This window comes from Dendropsophus ebraccatus, chromosome 4 (genome assembly GCF_027789765.1).
Source record: "Dendropsophus ebraccatus isolate aDenEbr1 chromosome 4, aDenEbr1.pat, whole genome shotgun sequence".
Classification (NCBI taxonomy): domain Eukaryota; kingdom Metazoa; phylum Chordata; class Amphibia; order Anura; family Hylidae; genus Dendropsophus; species Dendropsophus ebraccatus.
Genome location: NC_091457.1, coordinates 67234077 through 67256889, shown reverse-complemented (window position 1 = coordinate 67256889; position 22813 = coordinate 67234077). Strand labels below are relative to the sequence as shown.

Below are 22813 nucleotides of genomic sequence, written 5' to 3'. Positions count from 1 at the left end.
AGATCAGGAATTAAATAAATTAATAGTTTGATCAATTACGCACACAACAATACAAAACATGTTTGTTTATTCTAACTTTTATTAGGGGAGGTTTTTTTTTTTATTAATAATAACACTTTATTTTTTAAACACATATACTAGAAGTCCCCCTGGTGGACTTCTAGTATATCCACACTAATCTCTCATAGAGATCTATGCAGTATAGTTATACTGCATAGATCAAAAGGGTCAGTGTTCTATCGCTCTCAGCTGCTGCAGCCGAAAGCAATAGAATGCCGAGCCAGGATCAGTGCCATTACAGCGCAGACCTTGGCCCAGCTCAGATGCGGGGATCGCTCCTCTGCAACCACGTTGCGCGGGGGGTGATCCAACCCATTAGACCACCAGGGTCCGGAGAAACAGCTTTTTAAATGCAGCTGTCAACTTTGACAGCTGCATTTAAAAAGCGAATTAGTGGGCACAGCGATTGGGCCGTGCCCGCTAATAGCCGTGGTCGCCAGCTGCATATAGCACCCAGGATCACAGGGGTTCTGAGCGGGGTCGCCCCTCTGAATCCCTATTAACGACCTCAGGGCGTATATTTATGCCCGTGGATGTTAAGGGGTTATAAGTCGTTACTATTATTTTACACAGCCTGTTTTTATACTAGGGTAGTATCACCTACAGGATTAAATATGGCGACAGTCTTATGTGACATTATGTTTTCTAAGTCCAATGTTTAACTTTTTTTTCTATTTAGACCTCAGGTGCATTTTGTGTTCTGGCTTTGTGCATGTCGTAATGAAAAATTACTAAACCTGGCTTTGGTCACCTGCAAATGTCATCTGGCACAAGCCTTATGGAACTGTAGAAAGTCACTTGAATGACTATTTCTAGTCATACTCATGAATAAATGATATGACAAATCCATACCATGAACTGTTAGGGGCTAATGCACACTGAGCAATAGACGAGGAATTGAAGAGGAATCTGCTCTTAATTTCTGCTTGAAATTCCTCCCGTAAAATATGAACAGAGTAATGTCTTATTGTGTTTAATGGAATTTTCGCTTTGTTGTTCACACTGCAGAATTTTTTAGCACAATTTTCTGCTGCAGATCCGCTTTCTGCCCAAAGAAGTGACATGTCCCTTCCTTGGGCGTATTCTGCTAGAGGAATCCTATAGAAGTCAATGGGACTTAAATTCAGCTTGAATTCCACTCAAATTCAGCTCCTATTCTGCCAGAGCAAAATAGAAAAGCAATTTTAAGCAGAAATCTTTCCTCTTCAATTCCTCGTGCATGAGCACTTAGAAAGCAGGGGTGTACTGCTAACCTACTGCAGTAATACAGTGTGTCCAAACTGCCACAATCGCACATCAGCACCATATCCAGCTAAAGGACTTATATAAATGGACAGGACATACAAATGATACGCCCAATATGAAAACAAAGGCAACAGTTTCATTTTATTTTAAAAGAAAGCACACTTTGGCGATATTCTTTAGCCAGGGAGAAGGCAGCACTCAAATCTATCACTGATATATTCCATTTCTTTTTACCTTGAAAGAGACTTGCAATTTTACATGCATGATTAAGATCCTCACATTTGTATAGGACTAAACATCAGTAGCCAATGATAGCTTGTTTTGTTTTTCTCCAAAACTTCCATAAAATTCTTGTCAAGAACAAAATTATGCAAAATGAATAGATAATTAATAACAATTCTGTAAGCCTGATAAAAGGATGAACTATACATGCCGCCACTATTTGTGTAGTGGCCTCAGCCAATTGTAAATCCAGGTCTCTAGAGGTCACTCTCAGAGAATATAAAACACCTTCTATATATTTCTTTACAACAGGCTACAAGCTGAGATAATTACAATGGAATACATAACCTCTACTGAACATTATAAGGATATTACAAGTCAACCGAGTTCTTTTAACATAATAAACCTTTTGAGGCTCCTTTTAGACCGGTCACTACACACTGACATAACTTGCAGTGACCTTCTCTACAGCAAGAGGCTTGCAACTTAGAAAAAAAAATGAAAGTAAAATAAAAGTGATGTCAGCTGTGATGACATCATCAGTTTTCCAATATAACAACATAATTTACAGGAATTATCACAGTATAAACATTACCCATGAATTTGATAGATATAAAATCAGACAGTGTATAGATATTTTGTATGCAAGATGTGCCCTGTTACCACAGATTATATGTGTACAGATACAGTATATATCTGCATTTGTATGAGTATTATACACATGAAGCAGCCGGTATGGAAACTTGCAGCATGTTCAAAGGTAGGTGATATAAAAAAAAATGCCTTTTTCTTTTTTAAATGGGGATATATACAAGGTAAAAAGTCAGAAACCTTACATATCTTCAAAATGTTTCCTATAGAAATTTTAGAGAGTGAAGCACACAACCTCCCTCATGAATTACTGTTTTCTAAGCAAATATGAATGGGCGATTGTTTAACAACAGGTGGTATGCTGGTGTGTGATGCCACCTCAGTGAAAATCTTAGTGTTTCTCACTATATTGGAGAAAAGCTGATAGATTAGCCTCACCAAAGTTATATGGCCACAAGAGCATGGATCTATACATTTTTTTTGTAGTTTGGGAAGGAAGGATGGAGGGGGGGGCACCTTCCCTACTACCAACAATCCATTTTAAAGGCTGCCATCTTATATACAACATTATAAGAAAAACAGATACCGTGTTATGCCTAGTGCAGGGCTTAAGGGGACAAAGTTAACTTAGAGATCAAAGAGAGAAATAATGGACTACCCCCTTGATCCCTGTACTAGGCACAACACAGTGCACCATGTTTCCTGGAATGTTTCTTTTAGGGTTTTTTTTGCAGATATTTCAAAGGTTTCTGACTTAATCCACCATGCATATTTGAATGTACATGATCATTATCAATTAAAGTAATAAAAATGGAAATAATAATAATTAAAAAAAATGTAAAAACAACAAGATACAAGTAAGTACATTACAATGATGTAGCAGGGCACAGATGCATTAACATGGGCCACAATGTTTAATGATTATAGCCAATAACCAAGAAGTGCAATCATTTTTTTTTCCTTTACCCCAAACTATCAACACAGCGTGTAGCTGAGGATATATATATTTATATCAAATACACAGTACATTAACCATGGTTTATTCAAGAAAGCTTCCTCTTCTGAAATCAAAGCGAAAACAATACACATACATTAATAACACAGTCAACAAGACAGCAACATACTACTTTGTACAGTTTTATCTGCAAAAAAAAAAAAAAAAAAATTAACATTTTATAAATAAAAAGCAGGTCCCAGACCTGCTGAGTGTGAACCATATTCTTTTTAAATAGGTGAATGACATAAATCCTATTTACAACAATATGAATTTGCAGGGCAAGAAAAAAAAAAAGGTGCAAAGATAATGACAATCATTCTTGTTGCGCTTGGGAACTTGCTAGTTCTTCTTACGCAGCAAAAGATCAAAGCAGGATTTTTTTTTAAATGAGTCCATCTGATCAAACTGAATAAAAAAATACATAAAACATAAAAACATATGCATTCTTAATGTTTCCCCCACACAGCATGAACACGTATGCAAATAATAAAAAAAAAAAATCCACAAAGGTTTTCTTCTAGTTTCCTCAGTATAATCTTCTTGCAGCTACAAAGTCTTGCCATCCTTTTAATTAGATTAATCTTGAAATTCTCTCAGTATTTGCACCAGTCCATCCTCCACACAGTAAAAATGACCTCTAAACTTAAAAAGACACATTTGTAGTCCAAGACATTTCTTGCTCTACAGTTTTGTTTTATTTTCAACTGGTAGCCAAAGTGAGAACGTCCTTCAAAGCTAGCAGGGAATCACCAAGCTTCTGTATAGCGCACATCAACCTCTTTAAGGTTTGGCAATTTTGCCTAGAGAGAGAGAAAGAGAAAAAAAAAAATAATCAATGGACAAGTGTATCAATAACCAATCAAGCAATGAACAGGAACCCACCACACATTCCATGGGATACATGTCCCCCTGTTCGGCGGCTCTCATCCTATAGCTATAACAGCCAACAGCTGGAGCTGTCATATCTACGCAGTTGGAGCAACTGAGCAGGGTGGACATGTATCCCAAAGAATTCATGCGGCTTAAGGAAATGGTCAGCCATAGGAGGTAGAAGCCCTTCCTCGTGTTCCTGAATAATGTTGTCATTGCAAAGCAACATTGCCCAATATGAGCTCTGATCTAGTAAATCAGTATGCCATAAATGTATATATTACATGGCTCAGTTGTGTGTGCAGGGTCACGCAAACAATGGCTGGACCATCTTCATAGCCAATTCACTTACATTATAGTCAGCCATACACGGCCAGTTTACAAAGGGAGATGAGCAGCTGACAAACAATTTAGTTGTCCCCATTGATCAGCAAATAAATTAGCGTTTTGCTCACTTATAATCCAATCACTAGGTTTTTTTTCTGAGGGAATAATTAGCCTATTTGCATTTGGCCGATACCTGCCCCATGTAAAAAGGCTTTCAAATATCAGTATGTGGCGAATGAGAAGGGGATCCTGCAGTGCATAAATACAATGGATTCTGTTATTAATTTAAAAATAAAATTGGCCAAACTACTGCAAAGTCATACATATCAAACACACCCCTGAAGTCAGCATGCCTGTCACCTCTGCATGCTTCTATCAGTGAGGCTAACATGAAGTAAGTGTTAGTATTCCCTTCAACTCCCAGACAACCGCATTAATCTCTACTGAAAACAGTGTAAATGGAGTATATGAGAGAATGGCTATATGCAATAAATGTACAGTCTGAAGAACTGTGTGTTCCCATATAAAAGGCAACATGATTTCACTAGTTGAGATTTGTTTTATGGGTGCTTTGAAACAAGGAAAGTAAAAAGGGACTAGTAAAAAATAACACACCCACAGCTGTAAACTCCCCGCTATGTTACATGTTAAGGTATACTGGGGTGTGGGTATTTATTTGCTATTTTTATGGTACATGATGAGCTTAGAAACATTTACAGTAACTCCCAGGATATGTTAAATATGGAACAGGATCCCAAACAAAAATAACATGTGGGTCACATCTCTGGGTGTGCGGCATGCAGAGAGAACAGTGGGTGTGCTCGGATAATTAGAGTCTTTAGCAGATTAAGGTCACTTCAGGCCGCTTCTTATTAATGAAAGTCCTAAAAATTAAAAGGCCTCTATGTTTTTTATTAGCAAAGTGATAAATTCTACTATTCTCCTGCCTAGTATGGAAGACTGGTCAGGCTGGAAAAGAAGTATGGATGCCACATATCTTCAGTGGCAATATAAAACACAATGTAAAAAACACATCGTAGCTATGTGCAAAAAAGGGTTCCGTGGATGGATGCCTGGTTTTGGTATCAATACTCCCCACAGAGTTAGACTTTGACACAAAAGGGGCCACCCTGGTGTTTCCCTATTTATGTTCAAATACTCACACCTGAGTGGGACTTAAGGGGCTACGTATCAGGGTGGTTTGGTGATCTCCCCACTGGAAGGGCACCCCTTGAAAAACGGCTTTCCTTCTCTGGAGGGATATCTGGCTATTCCTGTGTTTTGAGACTCGTAACTAAGGCTCCACAGACTACCTTTTTTTTGCATATTTAAATTTATAGGAGGCAGTGTATCAGTGGGCACTCTTGGATGAGTACTACATTTGATTTTTTTTGTGGCTAATCTCCCTGAGCTCAGTGATTGCTGTGTTTTCATAGTAGCTATGTGGAGTCATCAATAAAGATGCAACTTTGATGTGGTTAGTGCTATAGCTTTATGGTTCTAGATGACAAACCATTTTAAGTAAATAGAATTTAACATATTCTACATAAGGCGCTATATATATATATATATTAACTTTTACCAGACATTGCTTTAATAAAGTTATATCAATATATAACATGACTTATAACAATAAAAGATTAAAATTATTATTATTATTATTATTATTATACACAGCAGTAAGGGGTGACACTGGTCTCTCTGCGGCCGCCAACTTTCGTGTCAAGAACTGCAGGTCTAAGACCTGTTTCCTGATTCCCCTGACTAGTAGAGCACTGCTCCCGACACACACTTACTGATACAGTTCCCCCCCATGTACTGTATATTCTTATTAGAATATACAGTACACTTAGGGAGGCGGGCTGTCAGTAGTGCTGTGTGTGCGGAAGTCTCAACAAGCCATTCCCTGGTTATTATCACCACTCGCTCTGCTAGTGGCTCTAGATTCAGCTGCAAGTGAGCATGCATTTTAGAAGTCTACAGACTGCATAAAAACATTATGCATATTCATTGCAGCCATGCAAGCCGAGAAGTACACTCAACTTACAGGGTGTGCTTTCTTGTTCCACCCTCACAGGAGGTCTGGGGGCACTGTCATACCAATACCCAGTAAGGTTACCATATTGTTGGTGTATTATTCCATTCTGTACCGCATGCTTTTAATGAATGGCTCCTATTAAGAGATGTAACGTTGCCTTCTAACAGGCGTTGTGTGTTTACCTTCAGATCCTCATAAGTGTCCGCCGAGAGTTTGGTGCTGTTCATATTTAAGCTGCAGAGGCTCTTCATAGCTGTAAAATATACAAAAAGAAGTTTTAGTTTCCTTTCCTGCTGGAGATGAAAGTAGCAAAAATAATATAGGGGGAACAGGTCCAGATTAAGGTAAGCACTATGGCGCTTGAAAGTGACGCCCTGTTGTTGAAGATATCTATGTAGCCTTCTTCACTGAGCTCTATAAAAGTGTTATAGAAATAGCCAAGCCTGCGACTTCATTTGACACCAAATAGACAGCCACATGCATTTGTGGCTATCCATTCCGAGATGGATAGGATGACTAAAAACCATCAAGGAGGGTTGATGATTGAGGCCCCAGGACATATAAAATAAAGCATAGAAAAAAAAATAAAGGAAAGAAAGGGGTCCTTACAGCTCAGTGCCAGCAGCCCGGCATCCGTAACAGGGGTTTCACACAGGTTGAGAACTTGCAGCGCAGTGAGATGCTCGGACAAAACCCGCAGCCCGGCATCTCCAAACTGTAGGAAAACAAGGACAGCATTTGTTATTTAAAGCAGTTTCCCCAGTTTATCATATAGACATATAGAACACGAATGGCACTATTGCTATTTTGTTAACAGCAGGTATCCATTCTGTAATATTGGGGGGGAAATGCAGCGTGAACTCAGCATCAGGCTATGTTCTCACACAGTATTTTTGCTCAGTATTTTGCAACCAAAACCAGGAGTGGATTGAAAACACAGAAAGGCTCTGTTCATACACTGTGGAAATTGAGTGGAGGGCTGCCATTTAATGGAAAATAGCTGTTATTTCAAAACAATGGACGTTATTTTGAAATAACAGCTGTTGTTTGCCATTAAATGGCAGCCCTCCACTCAATTTCAACATATGAAGGTAGACTAAATGGACCAGGTGGTTTTCTACCCACAATCAATGTTTCTATGACAGGCATCCATTTAACAGATATGTCTTAAGCTTTTTATGATATATCCTTTAAAGGGAAACTATCAGCAGCTTACATTCATCTAACCTGCTGATAGCGCAATATTGTACATAGGGAGCGGAGGATGAAGGTAAGCTACTTACCTTCATCCTCTGTGCCATTTCTGTGCAGTTTGTAAATAAAGCCCTAGGCTAATAAGGCGGTTTGGTGCACTGGGGGCGGGACTACTGCCCCCAGTACACCGATCTGCCCCTTCTAATGAATATCAGCGGGGCGGCCGGGGGTAGGATCATTCAGTGCACTGGGGAGGTAATCTCGCCCCCAGTGCATCAAACCACTTATAAGCCTATGGATTTAACTATGAACAGGGACATATCAGCAGGTTAAATTCGTTTAACCTGCTGATGGTATCCATTTATAGGGAAACTATTATAACCTGAGGGTGACAGATGAGTTAAACAGATGCTTAGCAGTGGCATCTGTCACTTATAGGCTATAACACTATCTTTTCATTAGGGTATGTACACACTTCGGAATTTGGGACATGTCAATATCATTGAGTCTATGGGACAGGTGGAACTTCAAGGGAAGACTGGCGTGCGGACTCCACTTGAAATTTCCGCCCAAATTCCGTAATGTGCAAATACCATGCCTGCACTGAAGCTGCTGACCATAGGTTTATGTGCATTCTAGTTGATTAGTGCTTATTACACTGAAATTTCTCCCCTACAGATCTTGTTAAGGGTTAATAATGTATTAATTTGTCTGTTTTTGTGTCTCTCTGCCTGAAAGATTATTTGTTTTTCTAGGATCTACTGGAAACCATGCTCTGTTTTCAGTTTGCTTCTGCTGCAACTGCACATAAAAAATACAGAAGCAATTTGATATGTGATCTTAACGGAGTTGTCTTGTTTGATTAGCCCCATTAGGGTAAATGGAAGCCATGGAACCCTCTTCTATTAGGAAAAGCTAAAGAGTGGCTCTCGCTCTAGTTTGTCTCAATAGCTGCCAAACCCACACAGATGTTCTGACAACCAAAGCCCGCTTTTAAACTTAAGATCTCCTAAAAGGTCACACTGCAGTTATTATTTATTTATTTATTTTTTTTTAATCAAAGAATAGATAACAACATATATCAATGAGACCTTGACTGATATGAGATCATGTGGTGATATGAGGAGTGTTTACAAATTTCTGCTTAGCGGTGAGAATATGACACAAAATATTGAATACTCATTTCTAGAACTTATAAGGGTGGTTTCACACACTCCATTTTTAGGAAACACATCACTGCGGTGTTTGATGTTGTTTTCTGAGAAGCAGACTCAGCAAAAAGCAGAACCCTTTACTTTGTATTTTCTGTTAGTTTGGAATCCTCTTCCTACTTTGGCTCAAAGACGCAACAGATGGGATGGTTTTATCCAAGTTACCCTGTTTGGAAAGCCACACTTTGGGTTCCTACAGACATTTTTGTGTTATCATATTGTAACTCTGCTGACACCAGCTTCAGCACCACCTACCTGAGTTGACCACAGGTTGAGCTGTTTGAGAGAAGGCAGCTTGATGAGTTGCTCAGCGCAGGCACTCGTTACATTGGTGAAGGCCAGACTGAGGTTTTCTAGGTTTCCAAAGGAGCCAGAGCTGAGTAGTCTGGCCAGGTCGGCATCCTGTGGATAAGAAATGTTTTTTTTTTTTTTTTTTCATTTTAGTTCATAAAACCATTTCTTGTTGTATAAGTACACAACAATATCAAGTGAATATTAGGGGATTAAACAACACTAGAGTTTATAAAATGTGCTAAGTGCAAAACATGGTCACTATGTGACATGATTTGAACTTTGCAGGTGAACAATCCAGATCCGCAAACCATGTGGATGGTGCCCAGTACTTCCCCACTTTGGACATGATAAAACATGCTGTTTACATGTGTAATTCCTAATATTACTCGATATTCTTAGAGAGTAGCAATATACAATGCATTCAGAAAGCCTTCAGACTTTTTTTTTACCCTTTTCCCATTTTCTTATGTTAAGGCCTTTGTGTAATAATAAAAAGTTTTCCCTCATCATTCTGCACTCAATACCCTATAATGTCCCATTGACAGCTGCTCTTCCAGAGGCAACATCATGTACCTGGGTGATCAATTACCTACTCATCCAATCAGAGACTGGGGCAAGCAATCGCTCTGATTGTGACATTGCAGCTGGAAGAGCCGCATATGTGACATACCCGGATTCCAGCCAAAAAGGACATCTGGCAGCCCTCAGCATGACCCGAGAGTGGCACAATGGAAGCACGGGGACAGATAATTTGACTTTATTATATTCCCACTCCCCCCTGCCTTCCTCCTGTTTTTCAATTTCAAAGGACTTCTCCTTCACAATTAAGGTGATCCGTACTTTTTGTGGACGTTACTTCTGTAAGAATAACACATCCACATCCATAGACTTCTTTGGATTGCGGATCTGAAGAACTACGCACAGTGTGATTAGCTCAGTAGAAATCAATGTGCCCTAAATTTGTCCGTAATTGTGGATCCACAATAGCGAATCCTCAATTATGGATACATTAACAGAACGAGTGAATAAGGCCTGACTTGACTGGAGCCACCTGTGGTATATTCAGTTGACTGGACAGGATCTGAAAAAGACACAGGCCTGTCTCCACTGTAATGTATATTGTGTATAGAGAAGAGCAGAGACAGTTCCATGTAAACTTTATGGCAAATAACAAATGCAACATTTTGGCTGTATACCCAAGCCAAGCTTTATCAAGTATGCTTGATAAAGGCTGAGGTATACAGTTAGAACCTTGCACTTTGAGCAGTCTTATCGTTTCCTATGGAAACTCATGGCGTCAGATATAAATAACATGTTTTCCTAGCTCTACTGAAATGTATGAGCATAGATAATTATGTGGTTGATAAATATGTACGTCCATTCTCTAATATTATTCTAGCAATGGCGCTCAAAGTACTTACCTGATCTTCACAACCCTCTTGTGTACTGAAATATGTTGTTTGTCTTTTTGATCCATTAAGATATTATATGGATACTGTGTAGTAAGTACTATAGCAAGTCAAAACTGGACTATGGCCTAAAGAATATCAAAGCAAACACTCACCGTAGACTTGGATGGCAGTGTTAGGCGAGTGGGTCCTCCTTTTCTTTGCTATAATAAAAGCAATTGAGACATTGATAACAAGAACATCCATAGCTTGTTCAATTGGCTGCATATAAATTGAATATTATAAAAATATATTCTATCTAAAAGTGATGTAGTATTTCTAAGGCTTCTAGTAGGGTTGAGCGAATTTACATTACATGTATTCTGTGGGCTGGAAAAAAGATGGATCCAGTCCTGTGAAACTGGGAGATGTTTCCCAAGACTGGATCCAGCTTTTCTCAGCACCTGGGAAGGAGTGGCACAGAGCTGAGCACACTTCAAAGCCCTGCAGCCTGATGAAAACTTCGCTTCATTTCTACCTACTGTAAATTCCCTCATCTCTAGCTTCTAGGTCCTGTTCTGCATCTATGTCTGGGATGAAAGACACTGTCTAGTCAAACCTTCATTTCTGTATATTTAAATAGTTTTTTTAAAGGGTTTGCACTGCTGGGCAACCACATTTTTAAATGAGGGGAGCCCTCTAGTAATCTCTCCATTCTGGCTAATAAAGCCATTTCTAAATGAGGATTTCCATGTTTAGGGGTACATTTAATACATGTTACAGGTTAAAGTGATTTTTAACTTAATGTTTACTTTGGTAGTGCAAAGAATCACAGTCGTAGTTCTCCATATTAATCCAGGTCAATGTATCAGGTGTAATACCAGACCATTTCAGGTATTCTTGAAACATGAACTTTTAGAACAAATACAATTAAGCTGCTAATTTAGTTTTTACAATATTATTCTAGTCATAATTATTTTAGTTATTCTGAAGTTTTTTTCTCTCAACACCTTTGTTTAGAAAATGACCAGATTCTGCCATTAAACACAACTTACCAACTCCTTTAACTCCCGTTGTCTGTCACACAACTGCTCGTACATCTTCTTCCCTACATCTGTGCTCTCTAGGGTAGAAATGATCTGCAGCTGTGTGTCATTGTTTTCTATGATGTTATATTCCAACATCAGACAAAGAATCTATGAAAGGAAGTGAATTTCAAGAAGGCAATGCCTCAGTTTAAAACATTTCTACAACCACTTTCAGTTCTTTAGAAGTAGTTAAAGGGAATGTGTCATCAGAAAACAAGATACTCTTTAAAACACATTTTTAATTAAACTTTTTTTATAATAAAAATTTTAGTGATTTTTTTCCTTCCCATATTTTCCATATATGCAGTTATCATTCTAAACAGTGAGCCTAAAGCCCCTATTACACAGGGCGACGGAGAGGAGCAAGTGAGCGCTGTCAGCATTCATTTGCTCCTCATTCCTCACTCGCTGCCGACACTATTACACGCGTCGGCAGCGAGCCAGTGAGTGCAGAGGGGCCGCCCGGGTGATCGCTAGATTGTCTGGGCTTCCCATAGCAGATAGCAGTGGTCTGCTGCCGCCGCTCCTGTTCCGTTGGGGGGGGGGCGACAGCAGCATATCGCTGCTATCTAATGGTGTGTTTACACAGAGAGATTTATCTGACAGATTTTGAAAGCCAAAGCCAGGAATGGATTTGAAAAGAGGAGAAATCTGTCTTTCCTTTATGATCTTTACCCTGTTTATAGTCTGTTCTTGGCTTTGGCTTCAAAAATCTGTCAGATAAATCTCTCTGTGTAAACGCACCATAAGTTGCTTGTCTTAATGGCTTTTGGCCGATAATCGTTTAGTGTAATAGGGCCTTAAATCTAACCTGAGACTGAGATCTATTTACAAAGGGTGATGAGTGCAGCTTCCCCTTCAACCAACAGAAAGCTTTTTAATTCTAATGAATAGGGTATGGGCTAGTCCATTGGGCCTACATTCATGGGGGTTGCTTTACAGCTGCTCTCTAAATACTGTTAATAACTTATAAGGCAAGATAGCAGTCCTTCATTCACAACGTCCCATGCACAAAAGGAAAATATTAGTTTCCCTTTAGGGTAGCTTCACACGTACCGTATCGCAGCGGATTTGATGGTGTGGATCTGCAGCAGATTTGATCTAAATAACTGAACACAGCTCCAAATCTGCTGCGGATCCTGTGTGAACGCACCCTTAATGTCAGCAATCAGCCGACAAGCTTGCTGGCTTTATTACCCAAGGAGATATCTGCCTGATTTGGCAGATAATCTCTTTGCTTAAAGGGGTAGTGCGGCGCTAAACGATTATTCACTAAATAACACACATTACAAAGTTATACAACTTTGTAATGTATGTTATGTTAGTGAATCGCCCCCTTCCTCGTGTTTCCCCCCCCCCCACCCACACCAGACCCGGAAGTGTAGTGTTCTATACATACCTGCCTCTAGCCGACCCCGTCCGCCATCTTGTGCCATGATGTCATCTTCGGACGGCCGACCCACTCCGACCGTCCCTAGTGCCGGCCGCCCTCTGCCGCCTCATCAGCTGCTCAGCCGCAATTGGCTGAGCATAACTGTGCTCAGCCAATTGTGGCTGAGTAGCTGATGACGCGGCAGAGAGCGGCCGATACTAGGGACGGTCGGACGTCCGTCCTAAGATGACGTCATGGCACAAGATAGCGGACGGGGGTCGGCTAGAGGCAGGTATGTATAGAACACTACACTTCCGGGTCTGGTGTGGGTGGGGGGGAAACACGGGGAAGGGGGCGATTCACTAACATAACATACGTTACAAAGTTGTATAACTTTGTAATGTGTGTTATTTAGTGAATAATTGTTTAGCGCCGCACTACCCCTTTAAGAGGGTCTTTACCGTGTGACTAAATACTATCTTTTGCTTCCTGTTATCAGCTTTATTAGGCAGCTGAGACCGCTAAATGTAGTGTTGATCAATAGAGTAAATGACAAAAGGCCAGAAAACTCCCAGTTCATAACATTATCACATTATGCCACATACTATGTCACATACTCTATGTCTAGTTCTGAGACCCTTTAAGAACAGTTACATCTATACATGTGACTGATACTGCATCTCATCTTATACAGACTGTCTGTGAACAATATGTTTTAGTGCTCCAGATTATTATTGGGAGTTGAAACCTGTAAATGACAGTATCTCACTATGTTTACATAGTAAAGTATACCACCTATTTTATGACACTGTGCTGTCATTATGTACTTTCTTCCTAATCATGTCCACCCTTTCTCTGTATCCTTTATTTGTTGCCAACTACCCCCCCCCCTTCCTATTTTATAGTGCAGTCACAGCAAAAGCAGAGATATAATGGGGATCCAGAAAATTTTTCAAGATATGTAACAAATGTGGCCATCTGTGCCCTGTTTGCTGTAAATCATTAACACAGTGTGTGCTTGAATACACAGTCCTCACGGGTTCTCCTACCTCCACCATGGTCTGGTTTCCTCGCAAGGCAAGTAACATGCATGGCCCCAGCTTGTTTTCAGCCAACGACAGAAGGAATTTCTTAGTCTTGTAGCATGAGCCCATTAAAATGTGAACCTGTAAAAGAATAAAACTACTTAGAAGCCTCAATACAGTAAATATACTAGAAAAAATATCTAACTGTGATATCATGGCATAGGCTAGAATTTGTCCACACTCTTCAGTTCCACAATAAAAGGTATACGCTCACAAGGTGTTGAATGTAGTAATCTTTAGATTATACATTCACTGAAATGCATGTATACCATTGGATTACACCGTGGTTTACCTTGGCATGTATACGTTTCCCATGTATACCTGATATACACTCACCGGCCACTTTATTAGGTACACCACGCTAGTAACGGGTTGGACTCCTTTTGCCTTCAGAACTGCCTCAATTCTTCGTGGCATAGATTCAACAAGGTGCTGGAAGCATTCCTCAGAGATTTTGGTCCATATTGACATGATGGCATCACACAGTTGCCGCAGATTTGTCGGCTGCACATCCATGATGCGAATCTCCCGTTCCACCACATCCCAAAGATGCTCTATTGGATTGAGATCTGGTGACTGTGGAGGCCATTTGAGTACAGTGAACTCATTGTCATGTTCAAGAAACCAGTCTGAGATGATTCTAGCTTTATGACATGGCGCATTATTCTGCTGAAAGTAGCCATCAGATGTTGGGTACATTGTGGTCATAAAGGGATGGACATGGTCAGCAACAATACTCAGGTAGGCTTTGGCGTTGCAACGATGCTCAATTGGTACCAAGGGGCCCAAAGAGTGCCAAGAAAATATTCCCCACACCATGACACCACCACCACCTGCCTGAACCGTTGATACAAGGCAGGATGGATCCATGCTTTCATGTTGTTGACGCCAAATTCTGACCCTACCATGTCGCAGCAGAAATCGAGACTCATCAGACCAGGCAACGTTTTTCCAATCTTCTACTGTCCAATTTCGATGAGCTTGTGCAAATTGTAGCCTCAGTTTCCTGTTCTTAGCTGAAAGGAGTGGCACCCGGTGTGGTCTTCTGCTGCTGTAGCCCATCTGCCTCAAAGTTCGACGTACTGTGCGTTCAGAGATGCTCTTCTGCCTACCTAGGTTGTAATGGTTGGCTATTTGAGTCACTGTTGCCTTTCTATCAACTCGAACCAGTCTGCCCATTCTCCTCTGACCTCTGGCATCAACAAGGCATTTCTGCCCACAGAACTGCCGCTCACTGGATGTTTTTTTCTTTTTCAGACCATTCTCTGTAAACCCTAGAGATGGTTGTGCGTGAAAATCCCAGTAGATCAGCAGTTTCTGAAATACTCAGACCAGCCCTTCTGGCACCAACAACCATGCCACGTTCAAAAGGCACTCAAATCACCTTTCTTCCCCATACTGATGCTCGGTTTGAACTGCAGGAGATTGTCTTGACCATGTCTACATGCCTAAATGCACTGAGTTGCCGCCATGTGATTAGCTGATTAGAAATTAAGTGGTAACGTGCAGTTGGACAGGTGTACCTAATAAAGTGGCCGGTGAGTGTATGTGCAATGTCTTACTGAAATATTTAAAGCAGCTTTAAAAGGAGTTTTCCCACACAGGATAATCACTGTAAGGTAAATCCTGACCTTTGCAACCTTTTAATTAGAGTTGCGCAAACTTTGGGCATGCTCGGGTTTATTCGAAGGTGTGGGGCATTGGATTAGCCATAGGCTGTATCCAAATTCAGTAGCCACCAAAGTTTATTCAACACTACTCTTAAGGCACTATTACACACACAGATAGCTGACAGATTATTGAAGCCAAAGTAAGGAACAGACTATAAACAGAGAACAGGTCATGAAGGAAAGACTAAGAATTTTCCTCCCTTTATTTCCATTCCTGGCTTTGGATTCAATCATCTGTCAGATAAATCTTTCTGTGTAATAGGGCCTTACATCTATCAGCAGGGCCTTACATCTATCAGCAGGTTAAAGTAGGTTCCATGTACCTCTATTATGGCGATCAGGTGCGCAATTTCTATGCTAAATAGCAAGGTTTCGCTCCCCTGGTGCATCAAATGTGCTAATTAGTATAATGGTGGAACATCTTCTACATAAAGAGACAACTGAAGCACCATGACAGAGGTTCCCTGTATCTCTATGCAACATCCCTTTAATAGAATCCATCAGCAGGTTCGTTCTAACCTTCTAAAGGTCAAGTTCACACGGCGTATGAGACCGGCCGTTCTGTGACCCGGCCGGGTCGCAGAACGGACGGTGTCAGAGAAGTTTTATCCCGCAATACTGCAGTACCGGCCGGATGGTCTTTATTTCTGTTGAATTGGGATGCGGCCATGTACATATGCGCCCGCATCCCAATTCACCACGTCACGCTCCATTGTGTGAACTGACATGTCTGTGCAGCCGCTATTCAATGAATTGCGGACGCAAAAAAACATGTCAGTTTTTTGTGTGGCTGATTGGAATCCCGTCCGGAGGTTATATTATGTGTATACGCTCCGACCGGGATTCCATTCATGCACAAACGTATTTTCTACATAAATCACGGCCGTTGTAGCAAATTGCAAAAATGGCCTTGATTTATACAAAACATACGTTGTGTAAACATGGCCAAAAACTGTATTATGGAATGGCTCAAAATTTCTTAAAATAGTAATATATTATCTGTATACAAAGTGAGTATTTAGATAATCATTTACTTTTGAGAAGTTCTTCTGGAACAGTATATAGGATAGACCAGGAGTCCTCAACTGGCGGACCGCGGAGGCCAGCTGTCCGGACCCCTGGTCAGACCTCCCAACCGCCCCGTCCTGGGACGGCCCCCATGTATCCCGCTCCCCACCGCAATGCCTCCCGTCTATAGGCGTACTGTCCTTAGATTTCAGTACGCCTGTGGGGCTGGGGGCAGTGTCGGCCCGGCCTCCGGCTGATACGCGCTCTCTGGGGATGTCCCGGGGATTCCCCAGCAGAGTGTGCATCAGTGACCTCAGTGTACGCCGCCGGCCTGAACTTCCCGGTCACTAGTGCACGCTCTGCTGGGGAATCCCCAGGACATTCCCAGAGAGCGCATATCAGCCGGGGGCCAGGCCGACAGGGGAAGAGAAGAAGACAGCCGTAGCGGGGAACGAGGTGCTAGGTGAATGGTGGTTTGTTTTTGTTTTTTTTTGTCTAGGGGCCATCTATAAGGGGAGAGCGCACAGGGGGGCTATATACTACTGGGGGAGAGCTCACAGGGGGCTATATACTACAGGGGGAGAGTGCACGGGGGGTATATACTACTGGGGGGGCTAAATACTACTGGAGAGAGCTCACAGGGGGGCTATATACTACTCGGGGAGAGCTCACAGGGGGGCTATATACTACTCGGGGAGAGCTCACAGAGGGCTATATACTACAGGGGGAGAGGGCACAGGGGGCTAAATACTACTGGGGAGAGGGCACAGTGGGGCTAAATACTACTGGGGAGAGGGCACAGTGGGGCTATATATTACAGGGGGAGAGCTCACAGGGGGGCTATATACTACTGGGGGAGCAACAGGGGGGGCTATATACTACTAGGGCAGTCACCCCCTTTGTACCAAATATCAAAGTGCTGGTGAGAGAGAAAAAAAATGCCAGTTTTCCCGCTAATAAGCATCAATTCTGTTAATAGTTGAACGTTTGTGAAAAATAACAAAACGTTTCCTACTGCTGTTCATCTCGGACCTTTACCTGACAATAGACCCCGGTAAGTGGACCTACACTAAAAATTGTTGAGTACCCCTGGAAAAGACCATCAATATGTATTCCTGGAAAACTACTACTTTGATTTTTAACTAAACTAACTAGAATATTATTGCTGCAGAGATTACTTATGAAGTTACCATTTAGAAAAAACAATATTATTTACACTGCTGTTATCAGACCAGGCAGAAAAGGCTGACTTTCTAGCTATGATATCTGGCAGTAGTTTCCACCCTTGTCTATGTTATTACTGCTGCGTTGCATAGAGGCCTCTTGTGTAATCAACTGCAAAATAAATGACGTCATTAGAAGCCAAGAGTATTGGGGTTGGCACGTACAGAATCTAATGACATCATATTTACATAAAAAGGAACATAAATTGGCACTTTAACTTCCTGTGTCTCAACTTCACAAAAATGAGATTGCAGGGCCTCAGTCACCATTCATCTAAGATTTAATAATTAGCCCTTTTAATTGACCACATGGCAAGTGGGATTTTTTCTGTCGAGCCTTTACATTACATTTCATCCCTGATCAGCTGAATATTAAAGCAGTATGTGCTTTGATATATGTACTAGAACACATGGACTGCTCATGCAGTCTAATGTAATGATCAAAGCTGATCTCACAGGCAGCAGCTGCAGGATTATTTACATTCTGTTTGCCCTTATAGATGTCTCTACGGATGAGATAGATGGGATATAATCAAAGAGTAAGATGTGGTTATATCCCATCCATAGAGCAGCCTGAACAGGCAACATGAAGGTTATAATGACCCTTGGCCCATTTTTGAATTTTTCCTATGATTTGGGTCAACAACTGAACTTCAAAGAGTGTCGAAGTTTGCAACTAAGTTGTATACACTATTAACTGTTTCCAAAGGCCATATCCTGTATTGCAGATTCTGGGAAGAAAAGATGCAAAGTGTCTCATACCACCTAGGTGTCCTAAAACGACTGAGAATGTATGCCAAGCTATCTCTGGAAAGGTGGTGTGTGATCTGCTTTTCATTCCGTGTATTACTTTATTTCCCCTGAGGTGACACTGCAGGGTAACTTACCACACAGATTACAGCTGAGTAGGTGTTATAGCAGTGAGCCACCTTGTGATCGCTGTATTAAGAGAACTTTTAACAAAATGGGTTGTTCAAACTTTCCCTGTTGTTTAACCAAACATTTGACATGTCATACAGACATTGGATGAGAAGAAATCCAACAGCATCCAGTGAATTTTATTCAAGCAGCATACGCAGGGGCTGTGTTTCGAGGGCTCCCCAAGGAAAGACTATTTCAGCGATTTCAGGGAGCTGGCTTGTGTATCCACCGCTGCCAGGGTGATGACTGGAGGTAGCGGGGTGGCCTCTCTGACGTCAACATGCTAGGCAGTGTCTCATGCACCAAAGCGATCCTGTGCGCCAGGGTCTTTTTACACAGCTGCAGATAGACCTCCCAGTCACTGCAGCTATGTGACTCCCTCCATCTCAGGCAGCCCGACAATCATTCCACTTAAGTCTGTCGTCACAGATCATTACAGTGATCCATATCTCAGCACTTCGATGTCTACGGTCTGTTAACACATACACAGTCTCCCATATTATCCTTCACTTCATTCTCTTTTTACACTCTTCTGAGAGATTGGGGACTTACGGGGCTATGTATCGGGGTGGTTTGGTGTTCTCCACACTGGGAGGTACCACTTGGAAACAGGCTTCCTTCTCTGGAGAGAGGAATATCTGGCTATTCCCGTGTTTTGAGACTCGCAACTGAGGCTCCACGGACTCCTTATTTGCATTTTCTGTATCTTATATATACCCTGACTATTCAAATAAAATATATGCTTGACAAAGACCCTGCTGAGTTGAAATGTTGCCCCCGTGTATGTTACTTTAAAAAAATTCACTGAATTTCATGCCACTGGATGCTGTCGGATTTCTTCTCATCTGATGACACAGCCTGCCACTGGGATTGGAGACCCTCTGGTGTGCATTCAATATTTACTCCTTAGAAGGCGTTTACTGAACAATTGTACATGGTGCAGTTGGATCCACAATTTATGGAACGTCACACAGACATGTCAAAAGTTTAGTTCTCTTCATGTCTGGATGTTCAGAACCCCACCGATTTATTAAAACAATCTGGGAGAAGCGCACAGCTGTGTGCTTCACTCCCAGGCTCACTGTGTCCAGTTACTGAAGACGCACACCAATTTAAATTTCAGCAACTCAACAGAAACCGCAGGAAGCTGGGGAGTGAATCAGACATCCGCACAGCTCTCCCAGCTCTCTTCTTATGTCTGTGTGGCATGTCAAAAGTTTTGATAAATGACAGGGACACGTTACAGTAGACCATCCCTCCTCAAGTCCATAAAAATAAAACTCACATTATTGCAGACACGTACCATACTGGCAAAAAGTTCTCCATCGTCATCACAGGCAACCCCTCCGGGACTGTACAGCTGGAACCAGCCGTCTTTCCCAGCTCTGACGCTTAAGAGACAGGAATGGACCTGTGGGACAAAAAAAGGTGATATATTTCAGACAATGGAGATAAATTTAGACAATGAAGATATTTATAATATGAATGTATTCTGGTGGAAGATTTCCAGAACTCAGTGAAGTATTTTATTTCTTTCCAGGTACTCATCATTTTCCTCTGAGAATTTTTTGCTGGCATACCACCTTTTTTTTTTTAAGGGACATTGCCCAATACTATTTGATTGGCTGTTACCGGTTGTGGTATATAGTTGCCGTAATTGTAGTAGTTGTTATTGATAAGTGAAGTGGGATAAAGATCTATGGAGTTATCCTATCTATATCTATAGACATACCCTAGTATATCCACTTAACACAAATTATATTGGGGTCATTTTGATAAATAAAAGCTGTTTGGCAAAGAGATTTTATAAATCTTCACTATAGAACATTGGCAGGAAATCCTGAATTTAGCTTGTAAAAGAAAAGAACCAAGACAACACTGGTGCAGAATATTAAAAAGTTCCAAAAAGAATGCCATTCAAAACATAAAAGTTTCCATTACATATAGAGAAGGATCCCCAGTATAGTCATTATGTCCCACCAAGTCATCTCCTTAACAAAGAAAACTATTCTGTAAATGTAATTAATGCTACAAAAATGCCCTTATTAAGACCATCCAACGACAACACAACAGTTTTTCCAAAACAAATGTTAAAAATAATATTTCCATTGCGGGAAAATATAATGTAGTTAATAAAGTAAGAGAAAATGCAAAATATACTGACTGTATTCAAAGGGTGCCAAAATATCCAACCTGTCAAGTTATAACAAACTGTGGTTTGGGTGATTTTTTAGTGGAGAAAGAAAAAAAAAACCTGACAAACACAAAAGCAATACCAACGCCAATCTTAAGGAGAAATTTGGTATAAAAAACAGTAACCACACATGATGGGTTAGAAAACATTTTATACTGTTTTCTCAATGCTACCAGTCAATGCTTGTAACGGACAGCTCACAACTAAGGTCCTTTTAAACCTTGTGATTTGTCGCCTCGGGGACCGCAAAAGAGAACCAATCAGCGATATTGGCGCTTATTTGCAGTGTCTTTACACGGCACAACAAATTGAGGGCCAGGGCTGCATGAATGATCCTTGTACGTACAGCATATAACTGTGTTGTCAGTTTCCAGATCACAAGCAGTATATACTTACCATCTGTACTGCTTGTGATCCAGCTTGTCTCCTTCAGTCCTGCTGCTAGTTGTATCTTTAGGTCCCCCCCACCCTCCAGCTGTAAATGTTTCGGAAGGAGGCTGGGCCTGAAGATTTAGCCGGTGGCTGGACTGGTGGAGATGTGCTGGATCACAAGCAGAGCAGATGGTAAGTATACACTGATGATTGTGATCTTTAAACTGATCGCACAGATACTGTATATACATATATGTGCTGTCAGTTTTCTTTTTTTGTTTTCGGGCTCACATCCCCTGTTTACATAGGAGAATGTGGACCGGCAACAAGCCTGTTCTAAAGACCTGTCTTCAGCTGATCGGTGTCACTTTTACATGGACAGATTAGCTGGCAATGCTGGTTGACAATAACCGGAAAAAGCAATCGGATAATGGAAAGTGCAAGGCCTGAGGATGCGGGGGCAGGACACAGAGATAAAAAGAGAGAATGCTTGTGTCATACACAGCCGCTTTAGGTCTGGCACCAAGCATTAAATGGGCATGACAAATATCTGAACTGCTTCTCTAAAGGGGTTGGCTAGGACTTTTTAATTAACTAGCAATGCACTGACTTCTCTGTAGGTGGAGCTACAGTACAATCTGTAGCAGAAAGGGCAACATGATGGCTACCTTGTTGGACTCCAAAACTATAAGGTGACAAGCCACTGTGCCACCTACAAGGTGGCTATGAGCTACTACTCCATGTGAATCCATCCTCTAATCCATGTCATGCTGTCATTTCTGCTACAGCTTCTACCGAGCCCCAATATGTGCTCCACCTACAGGGGCGGGACTAAAATCAGTGTGGAATGCCAGCCGATGGGAGGGACACCTGCCCCACCCGCCTGATGACTCCACCTGTGATCATGTTCACTGGAAGGAACAGGAAACATATACAGAATGTTATATCACAGGAAGAAAACAAATCGCAGGCAAAGTGGTCATGTGACTGAGCCTGAGAATGCAAGACGAGCTAAAAATAAATAAGGAAAGTGTATATAGAACATACAACACCCACAGAAATTAATGCAATGCTATTTTATTGAAAAGTCACGGACAACCTCTTTAAAAAGGTATAGACCTTCAGATTCAGCATTTATGAGGCTATAATACAGCGAATCCCAACAAACTAGTATTGTTAAAAAGAAGGTGACAGTCAATTATATTATAAAAATGTGTGTAAGTATCTAGAAACATTTACAAACAAGTGACAGTGACGTGTATCAACAACTCACATGTTAAAGATCACCAGACCAAAATACTTCAAAAACCTGACCCAGTAACATGTATAGTGGGGGGAATAAACAACTGCATGGACAGAAATGTTGCATAACAGAAAATAACATTTTGGGGTAGAGTAAGAATGTTAAAAGCAACACTCCAGCCAAAATGTGATTTCCCCTCC

The 22813-nt window shown here is 41.2% G+C and overlaps 1 protein-coding gene across 4 annotated transcripts in view; it reads right to left on the bottom strand.

Moving 5' to 3' along the window:
• Positions 1 to 1421: 1421 nt before the first annotated feature.
• Positions 1422 to 22813, bottom strand: part of CMIP (c-Maf inducing protein) — a 137001-nt gene continuing 115609 nt past the window's right edge. For 2 of the 4 annotated variants that reach the window (XM_069966008.1, XM_069966010.1), the window contains 8 exons: positions 20090 to 20215; positions 13947 to 14063; positions 11493 to 11633; positions 10614 to 10661; positions 9011 to 9157; positions 6960 to 7065; positions 6533 to 6603; positions 1422 to 3915 (listed from right to left, as the gene is read on the bottom strand). In XM_069966008.1, the coding sequence (XP_069822109.1) occupies positions 3862 to 3915; positions 6533 to 6603; positions 6960 to 7065; positions 9011 to 9157; positions 10614 to 10661; positions 11493 to 11633; positions 13947 to 14063; positions 20090 to 20215 (810 nt within the window). In that variant the 3' untranslated portion in view covers positions 1422 to 3861. The remainder of the gene's footprint in view (positions 3916 to 6532; positions 6604 to 6959; positions 7066 to 9010; positions 9158 to 10613; positions 10662 to 11492; positions 11634 to 13946; positions 14064 to 20089; positions 20216 to 22813) is intronic. The other 2 variants (XM_069966009.1, XM_069966011.1) reach the window with 1 other exon arrangement.